Source organism: Pleurodeles waltl, chromosome 7, assembly GCF_031143425.1.
Source record: "Pleurodeles waltl isolate 20211129_DDA chromosome 7, aPleWal1.hap1.20221129, whole genome shotgun sequence".
NCBI lineage: Eukaryota > Metazoa > Chordata > Amphibia > Caudata > Salamandridae > Pleurodeles > Pleurodeles waltl.
This window is the reverse complement of record NC_090446.1, coordinates 577,402,166-577,427,300: the sequence shown is the minus strand read 5'-3', so window position 1 is coordinate 577,427,300 and position 25,135 is coordinate 577,402,166. Positions and strand designations below refer to the sequence as shown.

At 47.9% G+C, this 25,135-nt stretch overlaps 1 protein-coding gene across 1 annotated transcript in view; it reads left to right on the top strand.

Moving 5' to 3' along the window:
• The first annotated feature begins 1,238 nt into the window (after nucleotides 1–1,238).
• The window catches only part of TMEM265 (transmembrane protein 265), a 36,779-nt gene continuing 12,882 nt past the window's right edge, over nucleotides 1,239–25,135 (top strand). Inside the window, exons 1-2 of the mRNA XM_069244390.1 lie at nucleotides 1,239–1,443; nucleotides 23,415–23,685. Of these exons, the coding sequence (XP_069100491.1) occupies nucleotides 23,473–23,685 (213 nt within the window). The 5' untranslated portion in view covers nucleotides 1,239–1,443; nucleotides 23,415–23,472. The remainder of the gene's footprint in view (nucleotides 1,444–23,414; nucleotides 23,686–25,135) is intronic.

The window sequence follows — 25,135 nt, the reverse complement described above, 5'->3', positions numbered from 1 at the left end:
GGGGCAAATCAAAGTTAAAGTCTCTAGGGTGAGAATTCTTAAAGTCTCTTTCTCTCAGATAGAGAAAAGGGCATCAGGGTGTCGTCCAAAATGGAGGCTGGCATCAGGCTTCAAACTGGCATCGAGGAAAATGGCTGACTTCTCTTTGTCCGGTGGGTTTAAGTAAGAAACATTCCAAATTTTGCAGGGTCTTCCATTGGAGGGTTCATAGGTTGGCTTCAAATTGTCCAATCAAAAATTGTCTTTTACTAGCGCCCATTTATGCATACACTGTCCTTGGAGCCTTGGAACACAAATTGTATCATGGTTTGCCAATTATTTTACTATCTGTACCTTCATTGTCCGCACCTGCGGAGACTGACCTTGTATCAAAGGGGATGTAACCGGCCTAGCACGAAACCTTGGAGATAAGTGTACCAGCCAGTTTCTACTGGAAAAATACAACTTCAAGCAAGAATATATGTTTAATTAGTTCAAGGAAAAAAATCACGCAGTTAGAATTTGAAACCAAGCAACTAGGCCAAAGCCTGTACTAAATTTAAGCTGAGCAAAACAGTTTTCAAACAAGAAATCATGGCATACATTTGCGATTATGACTGATTACTACATTTTAATACTTCGTGATTAATAAAGCTCGTTTATAATGATGGCGAACTACCCTGAGGGCACAATTTCCCTCGTACATTATTTCTTTTACTAAAATCACACTACATTACACGTACTGATTACACAATTTATATGAATATATGTCGGACCTTCTTTTTCTGCATCATCACCACTCAAAGACGATTGTGTTTTGCTCCCTGATCGAGGCCCTGAAGCTCACTCGCTGCCCTCAGTGCCAGCCTCGCCCGTGCCCGCATCGTGCGCTGACGCTGGAGTTTATTAAGGTACGGCGAGGACCTGCTCCTCCAGGGCACGTACTCCGACTGTGGAGCGCTGCAGCTTTTTAACACGCATTCATACAAAATAGCTGTCAGCGCTATGAAAACAGCATACGTTTATTCGGAAACAAAACTACACGTTTCGCAGATTATATTAAAAATATGAATTGATACATAATAATGTAACTATGCCTGGAAGCGCGGACATTCTGTTTATTTAAGGCTTTGCTTTTGAGTAAAAATGCGGCGGGCTGAAACTCGCCCGATACAGAAATACTTCAGGCCTCGGGGGCGACGTCAGCTGTGGTTAGCCAGTTTCTGCGCTCGCCGGGGCTGTTGGATAATAATAACTGCTCGCGGTGAGACCGGTTTCCCGGCGCTGTGCCTGGCGTGGGTGGCACGCAGACCGGGGTGCATGTCACGCCTGGAAGGGCCCGGCTGGGCGTTGGCCTTTGTTCTATTCTCAGGGAGGCCGCGCTGACGTCCCTGGCCCTGGAATTCACCTAAGACGGACAAAGGCGAGGGAGGAGGGCGCAGGCATCCTATTCCGCATTCCCAGGTGAGCACGTGTTTAGCCTGCTCCGAAGTGCAAACTCCACCGTGGAGTCGCAGTGAGGCTGGTGTTCAACCACTGGCCTGACGGAGAATAACGAGGGCCCTCAGCAGAATGTGGTGCGGGACCACGGAGACTCCCATCTCTCAGTGAGGTTCATAGGACCGGGTCTGTAAGGTGCCCCCTGCTTTGCAGGAGCCTGCCTTATTACGCTCCTGCGTTCACTCCAGGGCGCGCCTGATGTGGTCTCTATTTTTATCTAGGTAATGGGGGGTTGTAGTGTTGGGGAGAAGAGGGTTGGGCTCCGTTCCACCTAGAGACGCTGTTCTTGGACCGCTCCCTGCAAACCACAGGAAAGCATGGGCTTCTCTTTAATTCTGTGGTTCTCCACGCCCTGCTCGGCCAAAAGTCCCAAACCGCTAAATGGTAATTTAGAGAAGTGGAATATAGCTGTGCAGAGATGCCTGGGCGTGGGTCAGCCCTCTGTCCACGCGCGCAGGTCCCCATCCTCTCGACTCGTATGTGTGGTGGGGTTGGTGGGGGCTTGTTTCCCCCTCACAGCGAAGGCGATGGGCTTTGAAGCGGTCCCAGGGAGGTGCGGAGGCTGGCACCGCATACCTGGCCTGGCCGGCCTGGGAGGCGCACACATTCCAGACATAGAGCCTGCCTGAGTCAGCCTGACATCACCGAGTGCGGCGAGAGGCGGAGCACACACCCCGAAATAACCCAGGTGAGACCGAGAGCTGGAGCACAGAGAGTGGAGCCTGCGTGAGAGAAGCACCACCCGGGGGAGAGGCTGGCACTGGAGGGCACTGTGAGGAACTGTCAGCAGCGGGCGGAGTGTGAGGAGCTCTCACTGGAGGACAGTGTGAGGAGCTGGTACCGACGGGCAGAGTGTGAGGAGCTGGCACCGACGGGCAGAGTGTGAGGAGCTGGCACCGGTGGGCAGTATGAGAAGTGAGGAGCAGACCACCAGAGTTTTTGAGGGGCTACTAGTGGGACACCAAGAGCCCCTGTAGAGACTGGCCAGACATCCTGTCCCTCTCGTGCTGCTGGAGCTCAGGGTAGGCTCAGCTGGACGCCTGTGCATGCTCCAGTCTGCGCTTCCCCGTGGCCTAGGCTTTCGAGGGTGCGCCCCGGGGCGGGATCACGTTCAAGATCCGTGGACCGTGAGCTGCAGTGAAATGCGATAGAGGCCAAGCTTCGCCACCTGCTAAGAGCAGCCACGTGAAGGCAGCAGGACACCTGGACTCGGACCCCCAAACTCAGCGCCATTTGAGGTAAGCGCGCCGCCTTCCAGACAGCGCTGTAAGAACATGGTGAGCGGTACAGTGCAAAATATATTGAGGTTCAGCACCCCTGGCATTATAGCTCCACTTTATTATCACACACACCCCCAAACACACACCCGCCCCCCCCCCCAAACACACACACCCCACCACCAAACACACTGTTTAAATGCCTGTAACGTTACGAGGTGCTGCCATTGCGCCTCGGCCACTTTAACCACAGCACGGTTTGAACCAGCTGTCAGTCAGTGCGTGTCCCTGCGGAGAGAAAGCTACGTAGGGTCATTGAGGGTGTAGACCCTACTGCATGCAAGGGCTTTAGGGGCTCGGTACCCCCTCGATGCTGCGTCATGCAACGCTTCTACCCAAACGCTACCCTGAGGAAAAGCCAAAAACACTCCTTCAAGAGGATTTCGGAGGGGGGCACCTTTCCACGAACATTTTCGGGGCAACCGATCAAATGGTGCATTTTACACCCCAGGTTTCCAGTTATGTTGACACGAAGCGAAAGGGTTTGTAGACAACCCTCAAAGGTAAATTGATGCAATATCCTACATCTTTGAGTCTGCATAGTGCCAATAACTATAATTTCTTATTTGCAGCAAATTATGCAAGTGTTTATATAAAAAAAAATCGTGCCAACAGAAAACACTGAATGCATACTGGGCAGATATTTACTCCACGTGGAAAAATCTACCTTTTTTACATAGTGTAACGCGCTTGAAAAGTTTAGCACAAACACACGTCGGCAAAGAGAAATTAATACTAGTCTGAAATGCTGGATCAGACCATAAAATTAATCTTTTCACTCGTTCGCTTACTAATGATCCATTATAATTTATCCACCAGAAATGTAACCACCACCAAGAATTTATTTCATTTGTGTTAGAGCTGTGGCACCGCGTGCCTTCTGCTTCCAAAATATACCTTGTGTCAAGAATTCCGGGGTGCGGCTAATGCCATTAGGGTGCTGCTCAAGTACTGTAGGTGGTGCTGATGTCCAGTCGTCGAGGGGTGCTTCTCAAACTGCTGTTTTCTGACTGTGCCAGGGAAGTAATGTTAAGTGTACTTGCAAAGAGCGCTCCTCAGCCGGGAGTTGTCTTGGCGCTGAGACTTATTCTAATCGGTTAACCCCAGCATCACACAATAGAAGCATGGACGTCATTTAGGGGTCGTCAGGGGTCCCAGGTGTAACTCCCTGGTTTGCCCCTTGCGGCCCCTGGCACCGCGTTTGCGACCCTGGCCTCAGAGGTGGCAAAATCAGTGCCACGCTGGAACGCTCTGTTTTCTGTCAGTTTTTTTTATTACACTAACAGTGAATGATATTACATTATTCACTATTAGTTTAAAAAAGATGGAGTACAATTAGCTAAAATCTGACCTTCCCTGGCAGCTGAGGTAACTAAAAAAACTGCTCTTAAATGTGTAATGTGTGCGCGCTTACGGGTGAGTTTTTACCTGAGTGTGTGCGGGTGAGTGAAAGTCAAAGGGCATGTGATGTCACTTCCGCTACCCCTGGCATTTTCGTGAACTGAGGTCCATGAGTAGAAGTAGACTGCCATAATAGCTGGGCACATATTGCCTCGTATGTAAAGCCCCATGGCTGGACCAGTTGCTCCAGTGAGCAAAGCACTCAAGCTGGACAAGAGCAGGCCCGGAATGGCAACAAATGGCAAACCTGGGGAAATGTTCAAATCAGCATGTACCCTCCCCCCTCTCTTGCTCTCTCTGAGCCTGCTGCAATAAACCTCAGAGTGTGAGTAAATAGAGGTGCCAACCTCGGAATTGGGCGTTCATAGTGTGGCCTCAAAAGGCAGCAGCCCTCAGAAATGCCCATAGACTGAAAGATTGCATACATTAGCGGGAGCTCCGAAGGTGAATGAGCAGTAAAGATGCCTTTAAATTTTGTTTTTATCTCATCACGTTTGCTATGTGTTTAAAGACAGAGGACAGACATCAGGCAATGACTTCTGACAAACTGTTGCGTATTCTCTTAACCTCAAGCACATTTTTGTTTTGTAACCCTGAAGTGTGATAGAAACCAAGTTTTTAATAGGATCTGAGGTCCCTATTCGCGGTTACGCTCCCAGCCACTGTTGTTTTCCATTCATTCCTTTTCAGAAGGGTTTGTAAAACCTGTGGTTTTCAGCCAATATAGGGTCAAATCTGAGTTATAAAATCGTTTGGCCTCCCCACGTTTCCCAGAACGTTTTAAGAGGCACCATACAGCCCAGACCCCCTCGGAGCAATGTCCAGCTGCTCTTGCAGATGGTTCCAGGTCTTCTTTTGGTTCCAAGTCCAGCCGCGCAGCGGGCAGCAGTGAGGAGCCGAAGGGCAATGGAGAGGAAACATCACTCGAGGAAGAGGGACCGACTGGAGAGCAGGGGTCACATCTGGAGGAACAACTGGCGAGAGTAAGGCGCGCGGGCAGAGGAGCTCTGGATACAGCTCTGTAGGAGTAAAAACATAGACAGAGGAGGTCTGGATACAGTTCTGTAGGAGTAAAGAACATAGACAGAGGAGCTCTGGATACAGCTCTGTAGGAGTAAAGAACATAGACAGAGGAGCTCTGGATACCATTCTGTAGGAGTAAAGAACATAGACAGAGGAGCTCTGGATACCATTCTGTAGGAGTAAGGAGCACAGGTTTAGGAGCTCTTCATATAGTTCTGTAGGTGTAAAGAACACAGGCAGATGGAGCTCTGGATGTAGCTCTGTAGGAGTAAGGAACACAGACAGAGAGGCCTTGGCTATAGTTCTGTAGGAGTAAGGAAAACTGGCAGAGGGGCTTTGGATACAGTTCTGTAGGAGTAAGACACGCGGGCAGAGGAACTCTGGGTACAGTTCTGTAGGAGGAAGGAGCACTGTTTTAGGAGCTCTGGATATAGTTCTGTAGGTGTACGGAACACGGGCAGAGGGAGATTTGGATATAGTTCTGTAGAAGTAAGGAACGCAGGCAGAGGAGCTATAAGTCTGTAGGAGCAAGAAATGGGAAGAGGGAGCTTTGGGTATAGTTCTGTAGGAGTAAAGAACACAGACATGGAGCTTGGGTATAGTTATATAGAAGCAAGGAACACAGGCATAGGGGCTTTGGATATAGTTCAATGGGAGTAAGGAACACAGGCAGAGGAGCTCTAGATATAGTTCTGTAGTAGTAAGGAACACAGGCATAGCAGCTTTGGATACAGTTCTGTAGAAAAAAGACAGATGGGCAGAGGGAGCTGTGGAAATAGTTTGGAGTAAGGAAGACACACAGCTTTTGGAATAGTTCTGTAGGAGTAAGACACACAGGCAGAAGGAGCTTTGGAAATAGTTCTGTTGGAGTAAGGAACATGGCCAGAGGGAGCTCTGGATACAGTTCTGTCGGAGTAAGGAACATAGGCATAGGGTACTTGGGATACAATATTGTAGCAGTAAGGCACGCAGGCAGAGGGAGCTTTGGATAAAGTTATGTAGAAGTAAGGAACATAGGCAGAGGAGCTCTGGAAATAGTTCTGTAAGAAACGGGAAGAGGGAGATTTGGGTATAGTTCTTTAGGAGTGAAGAAGACATACAATGAGCTTTGAGTATAGTTCTGTAGGAGTAAGACACACAGGCAGAGGAGCTCTGGATGCAGTTCTGTAGGCGTAAGTCACATGGGCAGAGGAGCTCTGGATGTAGTTCTGTAGGAGTAAGGAACATTGGCAGAGGGAGCTTTGGATGTTATTCTGTATGAGTAAGAGCTCTGGATATAGTTCTGTAAGGCACACGGGCAGCGGGAGCTCTGGATATAGTTCTGTATGGATAGGAAACACAGAGGAGGTCCGGATATAGTTCTGTAGGAGTAAGGAGCAGGCAGAGGGAGCTTTGGGAGCTCTGGATATAGTTCTGTACTAGGACTACACATCTGAGCAAATAACACATTTTGGGTGCAAGGACGAGAGAAAGAATGCAAAGATCGCTGCGGGAGTGAAGCATGGGAGAGAGCACGGGTATGGAACCAGAAGCACGGAGGAGGCGGGGCGCTGAGGGAGACGTGGATGTGGCGGGAGCCTGGAACTGGGGAGCTCAGAAGCCAAGAGCATCGAGTGAGGAACCAGGGAGCTTACTCTGGAGGAAGGGACGTGGAGCTGAGGGAGGGAGCCGCAGTCAGAGCAAAGAGACAGAGCCGGAAGCGCTGCGAAGGGCAGCTAGCGCAGAGAACTGTGAAGGTGTGGTGAGGAAGGAGCACGGGAGGGGCCCAGGAGCAGGGAAGTAGAGGGCCCTGCGGGAGTGGAGGATACAGGAGAGTCCAACACGCACGGAGCCGGAGCCACGCAGACGGCATGTAGGGCAGAGCAGGGGCCCTGAAAGCGGATAACAATAGGGGCCAGAACAAAGAAGCCAAGGGGCGAAGCAAGGAACACGAGCTACGAGGAACAAAGAGGCCAAGGGACGAAGCAAGGAACTCGAGCTACGGGGAACGTGCGTGTGGGAGAATAGAAGGGAGGAAGATGCAGACATATAGAGCACAAGGGAGCGAAGAACCGGAGACTGTGACGAACACAGGTTCCAGAGCACTGGCGAGTGAGGAACATGCCTGGGGCGGGGTACACGGGTAGGAGGAAGAAAAGATCTCACGAAGCCTGGGGAGCGAGAAAGACCCGGGAGAGTGGTTGACACGGATTAGTGTAAACAACACACAAAGGAACTGAAGGATTCCGAGGGAGATAAGAGTGCAGGGGGTGAATTACATCAAGGGGACCAGTGCTAACGGCTGGCAAGAAACACGGGGTGCAAAATACAGAGGCGATCAGAAATAGCAGAAGTGCGAGGTGAAGAGATATTTACGGAACCATTTATTGTAATCAAAGAACACAAAGGGACTGGAGAGCAGAGGAGAACGAAGGGGGGGGGGGTTTGGTGGGAGCTACAAACATGGGGGTGAACACTCTGTGTCAAGCGTTTACCTCAATGAGCCATCTTAGGGGCTAACAAATTCACTAATACAAATCTTAAAAACCCTCTCCTCTTTCCCCAAAGGACCGACCCACGTGCATCACTGCCCACCCCCGGGACCACCCCACCCTGGTGATTTCCTGTCCTTAAACCCTTCTTGTCCTGTAGCTCCTGCACTGGGCCTAGCAGGTCTTGCCAAGGCCTCCATGTCACTGATATCTTGACCCCTTTCTGCTGTCCTTTCTGTGTGATCTTATGCTGTAGGGGTTGGCAATGACACGTCCGGCCTGTAGATCAGTGGTCTCCTGTGTTTCTCCGCCTGTGACTTCTTGTGGCCGAAGATCCAGTCTAAAATGTCTAAGCCCCTGGTGATAAGTGTGGCATGGGAGGGGGGGTGTATTCCTCGCCTTTCTATAAAGGTGAGGGCTGTAGTGGGTATGTCAATACAGGCATACCAGTGTGTATTTCACGTAATGATTCCGAGCAAGCCCTGCAGAAAAAACAGTTACAGAGCGGTGGTAGTGATAAAGCTCACAAATGTTCTAAAATGAATCCGGCACAGCCTGGAATAGAACAGGTTTCACATTCGGGGTGCTAGGACCTTGTGTAAACCCTTGTCGCCAAAGAGTTGGTTGTGCCAGTAGTTGAGGGGTACGGCATAAACCCAGTGCACTCTGCAAGCACACACACTAGGCAGCATGAAAACAAGCAAGCACAGCACACGACTCAGCTGTACTAGGAACAAGAAGTTATATATTAAGCATGGACATTTACTTACTAAAAGTAATCAAGTCCTTAGTTCTTTCGGGAAAAGCCAATCGATTGTTTGTTTCTAACAGCATTGGGGCACCTAGGTCGTTTCTATTGTATCATTAGGAAACATTCGTTTCTCAGCGACCAGGAATGCAGGAGTAAAACACTGGATTTTCCCCAAATCACCCAAAAGGGGGAAAAGAAGAAAAAGAAGACACCCAGAGAGACTGCAAGAAAACCAGTAGTGGATCCCTGAAGAAAGAAGACCTGTGGAGAGAGGGGACCAAGTCCAAGAGTCACAGTGGGGTCCAGGAGGCGTAGGAGCTACTACCTATCCAGTTGTGGTTGCAGGAGTTGGTCGACAGTGATGAAGAACAGCCCAGCACTGTAGCCCTGGAGCAGGAGAAGAGTCCCTGATGGATGCAGATGAAGTCCCACACTGAAAGGAATGTTTGTCGGTGCAGGAATTCCACCAACAAGCCCTGGCAAAGGCAAACTCACGGTTAGTGGGAAAGAGGTGCTGCCAAGGACCAGCAAGGCCCAGGAGGACTCTCCCCAGGAGGGGGAGTCACAGGGGACCCTCAGCATTGCAGAGCGTTCACAGGAGCAGAGGCAGCACCCACAGAAGTTCTACAGGACAGGGACACAGGAGTCTCAGAAGAAGCTGACGCAGCACTACATAAGAGAATCCCACTCCGCAGGACAACCACACAGGAGGCTGTGCTTTGCAGGATGGAGTGCTGGGAGCTGGAGCTACTTGTCACCTGAACAGTCCTTGGAGGAGATGCAAACAAGCCTTGGGAGCTGCAAGGGATGCGGTGCACAGGGGTACTGTCGTGTGTGGGAAGGCAAAGGCTTACCTCCACCAAAGTTGGACAGCTGGCAGGGAGGACAAAGTGGACTACTCCAGACCACCACCCGTGCTGCAGGATCCACGCAGCTGAGCAGGAGAGGGGATCAACGCAGCCAGTTGTAGGTGCCTGCGAATGCAGGGGAGTGACTCCTTCACTTCCAGGGAGATTCCTTCTTTTTCTTGTGCAGGCGGAAGAGGTGCAGTCTTCTGAGGATGCACAGCTAGGGAAATGTTGCAAAGCTGGCAGGAGATGTGGAAACAAAGTTGCAGAATAGTCTTCTTCGTTGAAGCAGCATTTGTAGGTTCCTGGAGGGTCCAGTCGCGCTTCCAGTGGCCAGAAGTTGAAGAAGAGGTTGCAGAGGAGTCCTTCTGGAATCTTGCAATCTTGCAAGCCAAATCTGAGGACCCACCCAGGAGAGACCCTAAATAGCCCTGAAAGGGGGTTTGATCACCTAACCAGGTAAGCACCTTTCAGGAGGGGGCTCTGATGTCACCTGCCTGGCCTGGCTACTCAGATGCTCCCAGAGTTCCCTGCCAACTTTGGAAACAAGATGGCTAAACCCAGGGACCCTCTGGAGGAGCTCTGGGCACCACCCCTGGGGTGGTGATGGAGAGGGGTTTGGTCACTCCCCTTTCCATTGTCCAGTTTCGTGCCAGAGCAGGGACTGGGGGGTCTCTGAACCAGTGTGGACAAGTTTATGCACAGAGGGCACCAAATGTGCCCTTCAAAGCAAACCAGTGGCTTGGGAGGCTACCCCTCCCAAGCCAGTCACACCCATTCCCAAAGGGTGAGGGTGTTACCTTCCTCTCCCAAAGGAAATCCTTTGTTCTGCCTTCCTGGGCTTGATCAGATCAAGCCGGAAGAGGGCAGAAACCTGTCTGAGGGGTGTCACCAGCTGGGCTGCCCAGAAAACCCTGTACAAATGGTGGTAGCAATGCTGGGTGTCCTCTAAGGAACCCCCAGAGTGCATGGAATCATACTTAGAATACTTGCAGCAGTATTTGGGTATGATTCTGACATGTTTGATACCAAACATGCCCAGGTTTGGAGTTACCATTAGGTAGCTGGACATAGGTAGTGACCTATGTCCAGTACAAGCGTAAAATGGCATCCCCGCACTCACAAAGTCCAGGAAAATGGATCTTCAGTTTGTGGGGGCACCTCTGCTAGTGCAGGGGTGCCCTCACACACCGGTACCTGCACTCTGCCCTCTGGGCTGAGAGGGTCTACCATAGAGGTGACTTATAGTGACCTGGTGTAGTGACCTGTATTGAAAACGGGTGCATGCACCCATTTCACGCAGGTTGCAATGACTGGCCTGCAGAACCCTTTTCATGGGCTCCCTATGGGTGGCAGAATAACTGCTGCAGCTCATAGGAATCCCTGGAACCCCAATGCCCTGGGTACCTAGGTACCATATACTAGGGACTTACATGGGGGGGCAGTATGCCAATTGTGGTAAGAAAAAGGTACAATTTAGAGAAGAGAGCAAAACTACTGGGGTCCTGGTTAGCAGGAACCCAGTAGACAGTCAAACATACTGACAGGCAGAAACTGGGGGTAACCACGGCAAGAAAGAGAGTACTTTCCTACACCTCCCTTTAGCGACAGAACATAGTCAAACTACCCTTCTATCATAATTGCCGTAGTGGTGGAACCTTGAAACCACAGGGCCCATGAGGCCAGAGTATGATATGTGGGACCAAGGCAGTACTGTCCAGTTTTCAATGCACCAGTGGTGTTTGGAGCAAAGACTCCACACTAAACTTCGCATCAATGCCGCTAACCAGCAGCAGGTGAGTGGCAACATAGGTTTTTGTGGGCACCCAGAGCAAAAATAGCTGCTGTGGCATTTTTTCCTATTTGTTCCTCAACGCACAACTCCCCCGTAATCACTGCTTGAAATGGAAAAATAGAAGGGCAGGTACACTGTACCAGAGTACCTGCTTGTTTCCCAGAAGTGTTGGTACTCTCCAATTAAAAGTATTGCGTTTTTCTTGAGAAGTGCAGGTACTCTTCCTCTCAAAATAACACTGGATTACACAATTTCCATGAAAAATATCCAATTCATGCAATACACTTAGTACTGCCTCAGCTGAAATCACTCATTTTTTCAAAGACGAGACTTAATTTGATTTGGTGAATTCCATAATTTTGTTCTTCCATACAGCTTAGTGCACGACAGTGCTGTGTGGACTTAAGAATGGCAACACAATGCTATATGAATCTCTGACATGTAGCCTAACTGGTGGTCTTTGAAAGTGGTGGGGGTATAAATCCAGCCCAAAAAGAAGGGAGTCAGGCTTCCTCTAGGGGCCTTGGGAGTTCTCCCAACAATATTTTGAAATGTTGATGCCAAATTGAACACTTTTCCAACATAATTTTCACTCACATTTGACAAAAAGCAATCGGTTCTGAAGGGACACTCATGAAATCTTCCAGCACTCATGGTGTGCCATACAAGCCTGTCCGCGACACCTCCCAGCAGTTTTGAAAGTTGGCCTGCCTCAAGAACTTTTTTGAAAAATGGCATAAATCTTATTTTTATACATATAAAAATACATATTTTTTATACTTACATAAACATGCAGAAGTCTCCAGAGCACAAGTTTAAATTCCTGCAAGTCCAACTCACTCTTCCATCTTACTGTGGAAAACTTGCTATTTACAGTGCTTTTTCATGCCGCAGATACAAGTTATTAAGTATGTAATTATGCATGATGTACTAACTTCTGAAATGGTACCACTGGAGATTTATATGGATACTTTATATTGCCTTTAAATAACGCATACAGCAAACTAAATTGCTTCTAGACACTCTCAAATCTTTGGCAGGTAAGTGATTGAAGAAAAAACAGAAGATCATTTGCCCAAGATCACAACCTTTGTCCAAATGGTGAAGCCAGCATTTCAACCTTTGCCATTCTGGTTATGTAGCTTGCATTGTTGCAGCTACATTTATTTTTCCCCGTACAATCCTCTGAAGAAATAGTTAATGCCAACCCACACTCTTCCATGCTTATTGCACAACTTGCAAACATGTTGGAAATCCACAGAGTAATGACTCAAAGGAGTGAATCTTCTTTTTTTTTAATGCTTTCCTCTGGATAAAGTTTTGTTAAACACAGCCATCCAAAGATGGCAACGTTTCAAAATGTCTCCAACAATATTTGCTTATTCTAGAGGCACATCATAGGCATAGAATATGTGTTCAAACACAGAAATCTGAAAGTTCATTGGATCTTTCAATTGTAGTTCTTTTTTTAGACTTTGCTTGCTATACATAATCTGCAAACATCAAATTGCTTTCCAAGCATGTTCTCCAGTTCTTTGAAAAGAAAAGCAAGCACCTTTGTTCAGTCTAGCGGGGCTGTGTACAGAAATGCAGATCAGAGTCTTATGCAAATCCTTGTTTGACACATCAGATGAATGTTGAGTAATTTTAGACAGTGTAAAACAATAGCGTTGTCTTGCACTAACCACTGAAGGCGTTGCTATGCCAGAAAGAGACTGGTTATGTTTTGTTTATTGTGCAGTGACAAGGAACCCAGTGAAATCTTGCTGCAGCACAGTGACCTGTGTATCCCCTTCTCTACAAAATCTGTGGTGGTGGGACATATGCCAGAGCCACCCCCACGTCCCGGTTCCTATGGCCATGACCAGCTATTAGAAATCAGGCTTTTATTTGAAGCAGTCCACAATCTACAAGTGACATGGGCATTTTGGTTTTTGGTTAATCTTTGTTAAACCTCTGAACCAGGCTAACTGAGCGGAGGGATGAGGTAACATTGGCTCCTTCAAATATGCCAATGTCCCTGGCAGGGGAAAAAAACAGGCACTGGCAAAGCCAGTAAGTCTCTCCTTTTCGACCTGTTGGATTTGCCAGTGCTGTTTATCGAAACTGCACATTATCAGCACAATAATAAGAAATAAATAAATAAAACAGTCTTGATGACATAGCCGCTGTTGCTGGTCGTATCATTCTGTAGGACGGCGCACGTGTCACCACACATGCACGCAAACAGAATGAAGCTGGTATCATTTTCTTTTTTTTATTGGCTGATCTAATATTGAGGAGGTCTCTTAGATCAGTAAATGAAAGAAAAAAAGAAATGCTAAGTGCATGAAGAGGTTTTGATGTATGCACAGCAGCAAATGGCAGCTGCTGAGCCCTCCAAAAAACAAGCACACAAAAAAAATGAAATGCCTTCAAGGGGTGTGGGAGCAATGGAGGAGCAGGTGAGGGGGAACATGAGGGGGGAAATAACAAAAGATAAAGCCAGGTGGGGTAAGAGAAACAAAGTAACATACGAGGGAGAGAACTACCCAGAGTGTGGGGGGCAGGAAGTGATGCACAAAAGACAAAGCAGCACAGGAGGGAGAAAGCAACACAGAGTGCATGCAGTGGCAGCTGGTGTCTGGAAGAGGGAAGCAGCACTTGAGAGAAGGAGCTAGAAACGACAAACACTCTCATTGAGTGCTGAAAGAAAAAGAAAAAAAATATTTACTTCAATGTGAGCAGTAAAAAGATACAAGCCATCCAATCAAGAGGGTGAAATAGAGGTTAAGCTCCAGGGGAGAGGCAAATAGAACAGCAGGAAGGAAAGCCATGGAATACATTAGGCCAAGCAATGAAGAGCAATAGGCGAGACCTTAGCCCAATGTAAGTTTTTAGTAAGGTCACAATAGGTCTTTTGAAACCAGACAATTTACTCTGCCTAGTAAGCAAAACCTAAACAAGAAAGTAGGATGCCAATCATGAGCAATGTTGTACAGCTAAACACTGCCTGTAATTGAAACCTCAAAAGGGTTCAGAATGGGATAAACCTCTCAAAAAACCCTGTACCTCTAGTTCTGCAAATGACTACTGTGTGTGCCCAAGTCCGATGTGCATAGCAGGCCTTGGGAGAATCCACAGTTGCTTAAAGTGCAGGGGTCATATTACAAATAGGAGAACGTTCACTGTTTGCACCACGGCGCACCTTTAAACAGGTGGACCAGCTGCAAACAGGAACAGTGTGCCCAATTACGATGAATGTGCTGCCCACAGGGCATTCGCAAACTCGCACTGCCCTGGGGGCAGCACATTCAGTAAAGTACAGAGCAGCTGCTTTAACGGTCGCTCCATGTTTCTATGTACAGGCGGCAACCCACCTGCACTTTGAAGAGATCCCTTGCACGTAGGTGTACCCGCCTGCAGGGGAATACCTGAGGGGTCCATTGGACCCCCTTTCATCCCTCCAGAGAGGTGCCCACTTTCAGTGCACCTCCTAAGGGCTTGTTTGCCCCTGCACCTGTGTCTGTAATACGGCGCGGGCGCAGAGGCAAAGTGATTCCATCTTTTTTATGGGGCCATGTTTGCAGGCAAATGAGGGAACACTGTCTAAAAATAGCACTGGAGCCAGTGAGGAGTGTCACCCCCCCAACCCCGCCAGCAGCAGCAGCAGCTGAACAATTTTAAAAATAAAACGATATTAAACTGTTCATTATCATTTTATTGTTAAAGGGGCGAGCCATGGGGTGTGATAGGGACGAAGGGGGAGTGCACAGCACTCCCCACAGTGTGCATGTGTGTTTGGCTGGCCGACTTGGACCGGCCAAACACACATGCGCACTGACCTCTCTCCAACCCGGCACTGTGTTGCTGCGTTGGAGACAACAGACAGAGGCTCCCAGTCTGTTCAAGCAAACTATGTTCATGTGGTCCAACTCCCAGTCTGCCTAGGTGCGCCAAGCCAGGGCGCTCCAGCCAATCCTAATGCTGCTTTCATGCCAGCGGCATGAGAGCAACGTTAGGATTGGCTGCAGGGCAAGCTGGGAGCCTGTGTCTGTAAGTGGACTCTGCGGCTTGCAATAAGTTTTTTTTTTTTTTAAATTAAATGTTGTCCCATTCATTTTATGTGTCCCCTCCGTGCCTGCCAAGCGCCGCCCCGCCCCTTTACCACACGGCGAGCCACGACTGTCTGAAGCTATATGTGCGCCAGCTCTATCAGCATTACAGAAGGGGCCGCACAAGTGTCTGCATCCCCTTCTGTAATACCAAAGTGCCCCAGGGGCGGTCCATAATACGGCTCAGAAGTGCTGTAACTTTCTGGGGCCTTATCAAGTAAAGAGGTGCCTTTGACCACCAGGTAGTGAAAGACCAAATAGTAAAGGCCTCAGAATAAACAATAAAATACTAAGTCACAGCCCTGCAACCCTGTACATAGGCAGCCCACACAAAACTAATATGAAAAAAGGCTGTGGTCCCAGAATATAGAAAATGCTCTGAAGAAGCACTGTATGATAGAACGATAGACTAAATGACGAACCTAGTCAACACAACCATCTAGAATACAATAAGTCACTAGGGGGAAACCTTGCATGTGCTTTGGGTTTTTACCACAGAGATGCATTCTTCAAGTTAAAATGCTAACCCACTACAGGCCTGGTGATTACAGGCTAGAAATAGGGGCTAGCTGGCACAGACCCAGTGAAGGACATCTGCTCAGCCTTTCATCCCTCCGGGGACGATGAACTGAGAATAATTAAACTATGTAATATCTTTTATATACTGCACATAGAAAATATGTCACAATGGTGATAAGATTATTAATCTCAAGTATCACTATTCCTTATAAGATCTGTGAGGTATTCATATTCATAATTTGCAGCACGAGTCAAAAATACTATTTCATTCCACCTCTTCTCAGGCTGTCCACAAAAGCACTCTCCCCGGGGCCACACCGGACATCATTCTACAACTGAACCCATTAGGACAGAACTTCCAAGAAAACACTAACAAATAAACCCTTAACTGGCTATTTATTGTGACATCTGAAAGAACCCACTGCCACCAATCGCCTTGGGCAGACATATGCATCTGAGGGCAGTGGCCTGACCTATGAACAATTTGGTACAACCCCCACGTCTCACCCACCAAAACTCCAAGAACATCCATCCACAGCTCAGTGAAACTTAGACATTCACCTAATAGAGAAACACACCCATTCACAAGGTGAATCGGAAAACACCTTACCATGGAAACCTGGCAACCGTCGTAACATCATCAAAGAACAACGAACCAGGTGTGGGGCCTTCCCAGTGGCAGATTGCGCCCTACCCAAATGCCAACAACATTAGGTAACTACTTGACCGGTGTGGCCTAGCAAAGGAGGCCTCTACCTCAGCTCTGGGAGGACAGTGGCACCTTAAGGAATAAGAACATTCAGTGTGATGGCAGAGGAGGGAGGCCTTACTGCAGAAGCAGCTGGACCCCTGTCTACTTGGGACATAGTTCTTACCCCACTTCACCCTGGCTGCCGCAGTAATTCTGTCTCCTGCGTCTTTCCCTGTTGAGTGGATTTGTCATTTGTAATTGCCCCCCGATCTGCGTGGGTTATTCTGTTACTGAATGGAAGCAGCTTACTTATAGGGAGTTGCACATATGCAGGCACTAATGTTGGTGTCAGGTTTTGAACTGCGTAATGTTTTAATTTGAGGAGGGGGAAGTTGGGTCGCCACAAATCAGTTGTTGGAAATAAACGTAAACACAGAGGCCTCAAGGATGAAGAACGGCAGCTAGCTCAGTATTTCATCCATCAACCTTTAAAAACATGAACAGTCATTGAGTTGCGTGAACATATCAGTAGTAGCTGTTAGTGGGCGCCTTGAATCATGTTCACTTGTAGCGTGTGCAACATATACAGCAATTATTTTGTACGTCTGAATAGGTGTATTTGGTTCATGAAAACCTTCTAAAATGCACTAAAAAAGCGGGCTTTAAGCTTGCTCACTGAGAAATTTAATGTGTGTGAAACAGTTCCCTTCAGTTTTTCAAACTACCGGTGAAATAATTATTATACTTTTAAAGAACATGTGTCAGGAATAGTCATAGTACGTTTATTTTAACTTCAGCAATCTCCCGCTTACAGCTTTTTTCCAAACCAAGTGACTTCCTCTTGTGCTGGATACAAGTAACATTGCTGATGAGCAAGTGTGACACAGGAACCCACCCCCCACGGAAAGTGAACTTTCATGCACTGGCACAAGTCGACAAGGGACAAAGAAACACACAGCATCTGCGAAGGTTGGAGGAAGAACAAGGAGCACGGGGGACCCAAGGCGGTTTGCTTGAGGTTGAAGCACACGGCTGAGAAAGCAACATTTGGAGAACACGGGGAAGGAGCGATTTTGCAGGGGAACCACAGGAGGAAGCTAGGAAAACGGACCAGGGAGGGGGAGGGGGAAGTAGGAGAAATCTCAAGAAGAAGAGAGCTAGAAAAAAACATGCAGTCTCATGGAGCACTTAACCTAAAAGAAAAAAAAGTAGTATACTAAAATTAAGCAGTGGAAGGACTCAAGTAAAGAGGCTGTGCTCCAGGGGAGATACAAACACAAGATGGACAAGGCACTGGTGCGCCTTTGTGCCCTTCCGGGGTCAGCAGGGGCCCCATTGAATTCCACATCCGTGGCTTCAGCCCTGACGCAGTTGGGGACCCCGGGATCCGATATTGGATCTGGAGCAACATCGGATGCACACAGTCAACCTTCTCCGGCGTCAGTCCCGATGTTGACGCTCCCCCACTGCCGTCCCCACTCTGTGGTTTCGAGCCCCATCCTCATTCCGGATGATCCGGAGACATAGTATGACGCCGATTCTGACTTTGACTGCACCAACAGGGCCTAGATCTGTGCCTGAGGCTTATTTTGAACAGCCAGGTACAGGTGAGAAATGGGAGGGGTCTGAGGACCCTATAGAATAAGGATTGGAGCAGGACTGGTGTCAGGATCTAGGGGAAGCCAGTGGACTGGACACTTCTCCACATACTGGCATGCTCTCACCTCCTTCTGTGGCTATGGAGGAAGGAGCTTCATATGCCATGGTGGTGCGTAGAGCAGCAGAGGTATTGGACCTAGAGCTGCCTATTGTGCTGGTCAGGACTAACATCCTGACAGAGGTGCTTCAGATGGGGGTTTTCACATCGGAACCAATGTTACCCTTTAACAAAGCCCTTACTGATGTTCTGCTGGGGACCTGGTCCAAGCCCAGCACAGGAGCTCCTGTAAATAGGACAATCAGCCACCGTCATCGACTCGCTCCTACTGACCCTTGTTTCCTCACCCAAAACCCTACCCCGGAGAGCTTGGTGGTCCAAGCCTCCACTTCCCAGGATGCCTTCCCTTCCGCTCCCCTGGACAGAGAATCCAAGACCCTGGATCAGTTGGTAAGAAGATGTTTTCTTCCTCCAGCCTGGCATTGAGGTCCGTAAACACCTCATGCTTATTGGGCCATTTTTCCCATACTTTATGGGATACGGAGGCACAGGTGCTGCCCCAGGTCCTGGAGGGCGTACGGGACACTCTCACTCAAGCCATCAAAGATGGGAGAGACGCAGCCAAGTTTATGATTCGTTCTGATTTGGACACGACCGACTCACTGGGCAGGGCGATTTCATCGACAATGGCCATTTGACACCACGCCTGGCTTCGTACTTCTGGCTTTTCGGGGAATGTCCAGACAAACCTTATGGACATGTCCTTTGGTGGCTCACGCCTTTTTGGAGAAAAGGCAGACTCGGTGCTTGAGCAGTTCAAGGACTCTCGGGCTACGGCCAGATCCTTGAGCCTCTCGGTGCCAGGTCATCAGCAGTCTGCCTTTTGCCCCTTTCGAGGCTTTGGAAGGGGTGGGGTACCCCGCTACCCTCAAATCAGCCTCATTCTCCATCATCTCAGCATCCAGTGCCAGTACGAGGTTGTGGTACCTTTAGACACAGCGGATCTAGCCAGAGGTCCGCCACCACCCAGCCCCCCTCCTCCACAGCACCCACGTTCTCCTAGTGTGGTTCTGCAAGACCACATGCGTCCAGTTGGAGGGAGGATTCAATTTCATCTCCCTCACTGGAGGTCCATAACATCGGACAAATGGGTCTTGCAGATCATACTGTAGGGCTATTTCCTCTCCTTCCAGTCTTTCCTTCCCTCTATGCCTCCTTTAAAAGAATGGCTGATGGAGGAGCACTTAATTTTGCTCCACGAGGAAGTTGTGACTGTCTTGGCCAAGAGAGCTATAGAAAGGGTCCCGATGTCCAAAGTAGGCAGTGGCTGTTATTCCCGTTACTTTCTTATTCCCAAAAAGAACTAGGGTCTTCGCCCCATTCTGGATTTGCAGGATGTCATTCTCTGCTTCAAAAAGGAGAAATTCAAGATTCTCACTCTTGCTCAGGTCTTGTCTGCCTAGACCTAGGAGACTGGATGGTAGCATTAGACTTGCAGGATGTGTATTTTCACGTCCCCATCTTGCACCCCCACAGCGCTACTTGTGGTTCAATGTGGGCCACGAGCACTTTCAGTTTACTGTGCTCCCCTTCACACCACTGCGATGTGGTACTGCAACAAGCAAGGTGGTGTGGGGTTGTGGACCCATTGTCAAGAGGCTCTGCATCTCTGGACATGGCTGGAACAGTAGGGCATAACCATGGTGGTTCAACACCTGGCAGGTTCTCTGAATGCCAGGGCGGACAAACTCAGCTGTCGTTGCCTAGTGGATCACAAATGGTATCTCCACTCGGAGGTGGCACAAGGACTCTTTCAGCAGTGGGGAAAGCCTTGGTTAGATCTGTTCGCTTCCACTGAGAATGCGCAATGTCAGCAGTAGTGCGCTTTGGAGTTTCCAAGGCGGCAATCGATTGGTGACACTTTTCATCGCGAGTGAAGTTCAGGCCTCCTGTACGCCTTTCCACCCATACCACTTCTGCCCAGAATTCTCAAGAAGATCAAGAACGACCGGGCCCAAGAAATCTTAGTGGCTCTGGATTGGGCACGGAGAGTCTGGTATCCCGAGCTTCTGAAAATGAGCAGTGATCCTCCGATCAGGCTGTCCCTTCGGGAGGATCTTCTGTCGCAGCAGCAGGGGAGGGTTCTCTACCCAAACATGTCAACTCTGTGCCTTCATGCGTGGAGATTGAGCGGTGGCAGTTGATGGCTTTTGACCTTCCTCCTGAAGTCTGTAATGTTTTTTTGGCAGCCAGGCGTCCCTCCACTAAAATGGTATAAGCCTGCCGTTGGAAACGCTTTGTATATTATTGTACAGAAAGGACTATTGATCCTCTTTCTGCTTCTTTCTGAAATCCTTCTCTTTATACTATGCCTTGCCCAGCAGGGTTCTGCCTTGGGTACTCTCAAGGGCTATCTTCTTCCTTCAGCTGCCTGATCAGCCTTCACTTTTCAAGTCTCCCATTGTACATAGATTCCTCAAAGGGCTTGTACATTTGCTTCCCCCTACGCCCTTTGTTATGCCCCAATGGGACTTAAATCTGGTCCTCACATTTCTTATGTGTGCTCCCTTTACACCTTCACACAACTGTCCCCTCCGGCTGCTCACTATCAAGATAGCCTTCTTAGTGGCAATAACATCTGCCAGGAGGGTGAGTGAGATGGAATCTCTGTCATCAAAGCCACCGTATCTCACTATTATCCAGACAAGGTGGTTCTCAGAACTAGTGCCTCTTTCCTCCTGAAGGTGGTGACCCCATTTCTTCTGGGTCAGAAAATCATCCTGTCCACCTTCTTTGCTCCATCGCAACCCCCTAAGGAAGAGGAGCGACTCCACCAGCTGGACCCAAAAAGAGCGATGTCGTTCTACATTGACCGCACAGAAGAGTTCCGGGTAGATGACCAACTCTTTGTGGGGTAAGTGGGAGCAAAGAAGGGTCGGGTGTGGAGAAGCAAACCATTTCGTGCTGGGTCATTCTCTGCATCAAGATCTGCTACACATTGGCCAGGAAGCAGCCTCCTGAGGGCTCATTCTACCAGGGGTAAAGCTGCTAACACTGCGATAGCTCTGGGCGTTCCAGTCCTGGATATTTGTCACGCAGCAACGTGGGCATCTTTGCACACATTTGCAAAAAATTACTGCCTGGACAATCAGGTAAGGAGAGGTGGACACCTTGCCCGCTCAGTCCTACAGGACTTTCTAATGTAAGTAGAGGTATCCGCAGCCTACCGCCAGGAGGTTATGGCTTGGGGATCTATTCAGAGATAAGGAATCTGCAGCTAGAAGTCTCTATCAGATGAACATGTTACTTACCTTTGGTAATGTATTATCTGGTAGAGACGCTAACTAGCTGCAGATTCCTTACAGCCACCCATGCCTCCACGCTCTGCAGATATGTCTAGTAGGGTTGGGGTTCATCCCTTTCAGGGCCCTAGTTTTGCACAGATGAACTGTTAGCTCTATCCATGACGCTGCAATTCTGGTGTGGAAGTTCATGGGTAAAAAGAACTGACATATTCACGCCGGGGTGGTGCCTTTATAGGCAACCGTGACATCACAGAAAGCTCCAACGACGCTGATGACGCCACGCTGAGCCGAACGACGTATGTGGATCCGAATGACTCGACCCGATGACGCATGTTCAACAAAAAATTCCGTATTCGAAGCTGACGCCAGGGAATTCAAAGGGAAGGAATCTGCAACTAGATAGAGTCTCTACCAGATAATGCGTTACTGAAGGTAAGTAACTTGTTTGTTATGAACATGTACAACACTGCATGCCAAGTGGCAAAACTAAGTTGTATCCTGATAGTCACAGTGAGCATCATGCATCAAGAGATATGCACAAGCAGGTATTCTACTGTCTTGAAGACTCCTAGATACCTCCTGGTGACGTCCAAAAAGTCATAGAGCACATTAAATAGCCAGGTTGTAAATGTAAGGGAGATGCCTCGGACTACAGAAATACTCAGATGAAGGTGAGGTTTGGTCTGACTGTTCTCCGAGTGCAAAACCTGTAACCTGGAGTCTGACAAGTGAGTGGTGAAATGTTTGAATTAAGTTCAACCACTGGCAATTAATTGGGCATCTTTTCAGTCCTTATGTTTTTTGCTCTCAGTGTCACTCTAAACCAGTGTTTTCCTAACTGTGGGTCGCAAGCTGATTTTTGGGGGATCACAAAATCCAAGCAATAAATAAAGATGCCTTTAAATTATGTATTATTTGGTCACATTTGCTGCACGTCAAAGACTAAAGTCAAATGTCAAGCAACAGCTTCTGTAAAATTGCTGCTTATGTTTTTGAAAATAGGATTGGTGTTTGCAAACTCCTCTCACTTTAGAGTAAGAGAAAGGAGAGTAAAGTGAATTATGTGACAATCTTGCTGGAGTACAGTGAGAGTGACCGGAAAGGCTGCATTTTTATAACACAACAAAATATAAATATCTGTGAAGGAACTGTACACATTCAGCAGTTACGAAAGCAAACGTGAAACACTTTTTTTGTCATTTGTAAGTGTGATGAAACATATATCTTAATACGATCAAAACAAATCAAGAAATGTAAACTTGTTGATGCACAAATGATAACTATTCACTTAAACCAGATTTCCACAAATTATTATTTGTGTGCAATATACTTTTATCAGTAAAACCATATGTCTGTGCAAATCAAATTTAGTGGCTATTTGAATAGAAAATGTATAAATGTAAATTATAATTTGCTCCCACACAATTTTTAGAAAGATAAACTTATTCAACCCACCTAGATTTTACCTTTCTAAAAATGGGTCCATGGTTGTAAAATGTTTAGGAAGCACTGCTGTAGACAGAGGCCAGTTATTACACCCATCACATTTTTTTTTCCTTGTTGAGATGCCATAAGTGTGACGAGTATGCCCAGACATTGGTCCTTGGCTCGCTCTGCCATTAGACTCAAACTGTTTCTCTCTGGTGAGGTGCAGCTAGGACGAATCCAGTCTGGGAGGTTGCTTGTGTTCCCATTTAGAGGCAATCTGGCCTGCTAGTTCTGGCTGTACTATTCCGGCTGGAACAGGATCAAGTCTGATTTCCATATATCTGTTCTGATTCTGAAAAGACGCTGAGGCAAAAGATAGATGGACTGGTATGCGGCCCTAATTAATTATCAATGGCTAAGATTAATCCAAGCATTTCACCCATCACTTTTATTTTTTCAGTAGCCTGAGTATGGTCAGTAAAGACTTAAGGAGTAATTGTGGCCACTGGTGAGGGCTGGGCTCTACCTACATCTACCAAAAGAAGCATCACCCCTACTACTCCAGTCCATAGTTCTTTTCATCTGTGGTTCCTGGTGTTCTCCTTTATAGTTCCTCCTCACCTTGTTGTTCCTCTTTAAGCTGGTTTGGTATCTGACCCTCTTTAATTTCTTCAGTTCCGCCCCAGGTTTGTGCCACTTCGGTTGCAAGACGCACCACGCTCCCGCCGCAGTGATGGACTCCAGCATCACCCTACCAGGAAATGGGCATGCAACACCACTCCGAACTGATGAGGAAAATATCCTGATTTCCTCTGGTTCCCCAGATACCACCAGATCCCAGGAGCCTCAGCACTGCACCAAGCATGGTCCCCGCAACCTTGCCATAACCAGCGTAATCTGTGGGTTCTCCTGCATAGGAATTGTAGCTCTCATCTATGCCATGAAGGTAAGCTGCCCACTCCGTAGGTGTCAGTATTTTGAGGCCTCAAGTCTGAGCCTAAAAGAAGAGGTTCACCTCTGACCCCATGAAGACAGACACTCTTGACCTTGTGAGCACGGGTTCTCACCTGAGCCCTGGAGACCAGTTTCACTGCTGACCTTGTATATGTGGGTACTGATGCTATGGAAACAGGTAATCCCCTGCCTTTGTGAGAATGAGTGGGTTTACCCCTTCAAAAACATGCAGTTTGCACTATTACCAAAAGAAACATTTTCAAACCATCCCATGTGGCAATATTCACACTAGATACTCTCAGATCAAGTTTGCCCTTGAGCCCCAGAGACAGATTCACCCTAAGCCCTGTGAGGTCAAAGCCACCCTTGAACCCCTGAGACAGACACAGCCTTAGTGCTCGAAAGGACAGGCTCATCTGTGACCCTGGGAGAAAGGTTGCCCCGTGATATGAAAGACAACTGGTACGCCCGAACCTCCAGAAGACGGACTCATGCTTGACCTGGCGAAAATCGTTTTACTCCTAACCCTCTGTGAAACTGCACATGTGTGAATCCATTCAACACTGACTCATGAGAACAGGTCGCCCCAGAACCCATTAATACAGGCAATGCTTCAGATAAGCCCTTTATGGTTTAAAGTCCAGCAAAAGGCAAAATATAGGAGCAGAAAGTCAATTACCCCAGTAGATTGCATTATATTTAAATTAAATTATGACTTTCCGAATTGGAAGCTTAGAAGTATGCTGAAAGCAAGAGATGCTCTTTTTTCCCCTTTGATGTCTCCCTGAGACCATCTCCATCTTTCCTGAGCTCCGTGCGCCTACTTGGGGGCTCCTACCAATCTCATATCTGCCTTGCCTTCTATTATGCCCTTAGAAATACATTACATACACCAGGATCATCTGCCTAGTGTAGGAGGCTGGCCTGGCTTGTAGTGGGTACCAGAGGTACTTACACCTTGTGCCAGGTCCAGTTATCCCTTATTAGTGTAGAAGAGGTGTTTCTAGCAGCTTAGACTGATAGAAGGTAGCTATGGTAAAGCAGCTTAGGCTGAACTAGGAGGCATGTAAAGCTCCTACTATACCACTGGTGTCATATGCACAATATCATAAGAAAACACAATACACAGAATTACTAAAAAATAAAGGTACTTTATTTTTATGACAATATGCCAAAAATATAACAGTGAGTACCCTCAGTATGAGGATAAGTTATATACACAAGATATATGTACACAAACCAAAATTAGGTAAGTAATAGCAAGAACAGTAATGCAAGCAGTGTAGAATTACAGTAGATTGCAATAGGAACACATAGGTATAGGGGCAACACAAACCATATACTCCAAAAGTGGAATGCGAACCACGAAGGGACCACAAACCTATGTGAGCTTGTAGAGGGTCGCTGGGACTGTAAGAAAACAGTGAGGGATAGAAAAATAG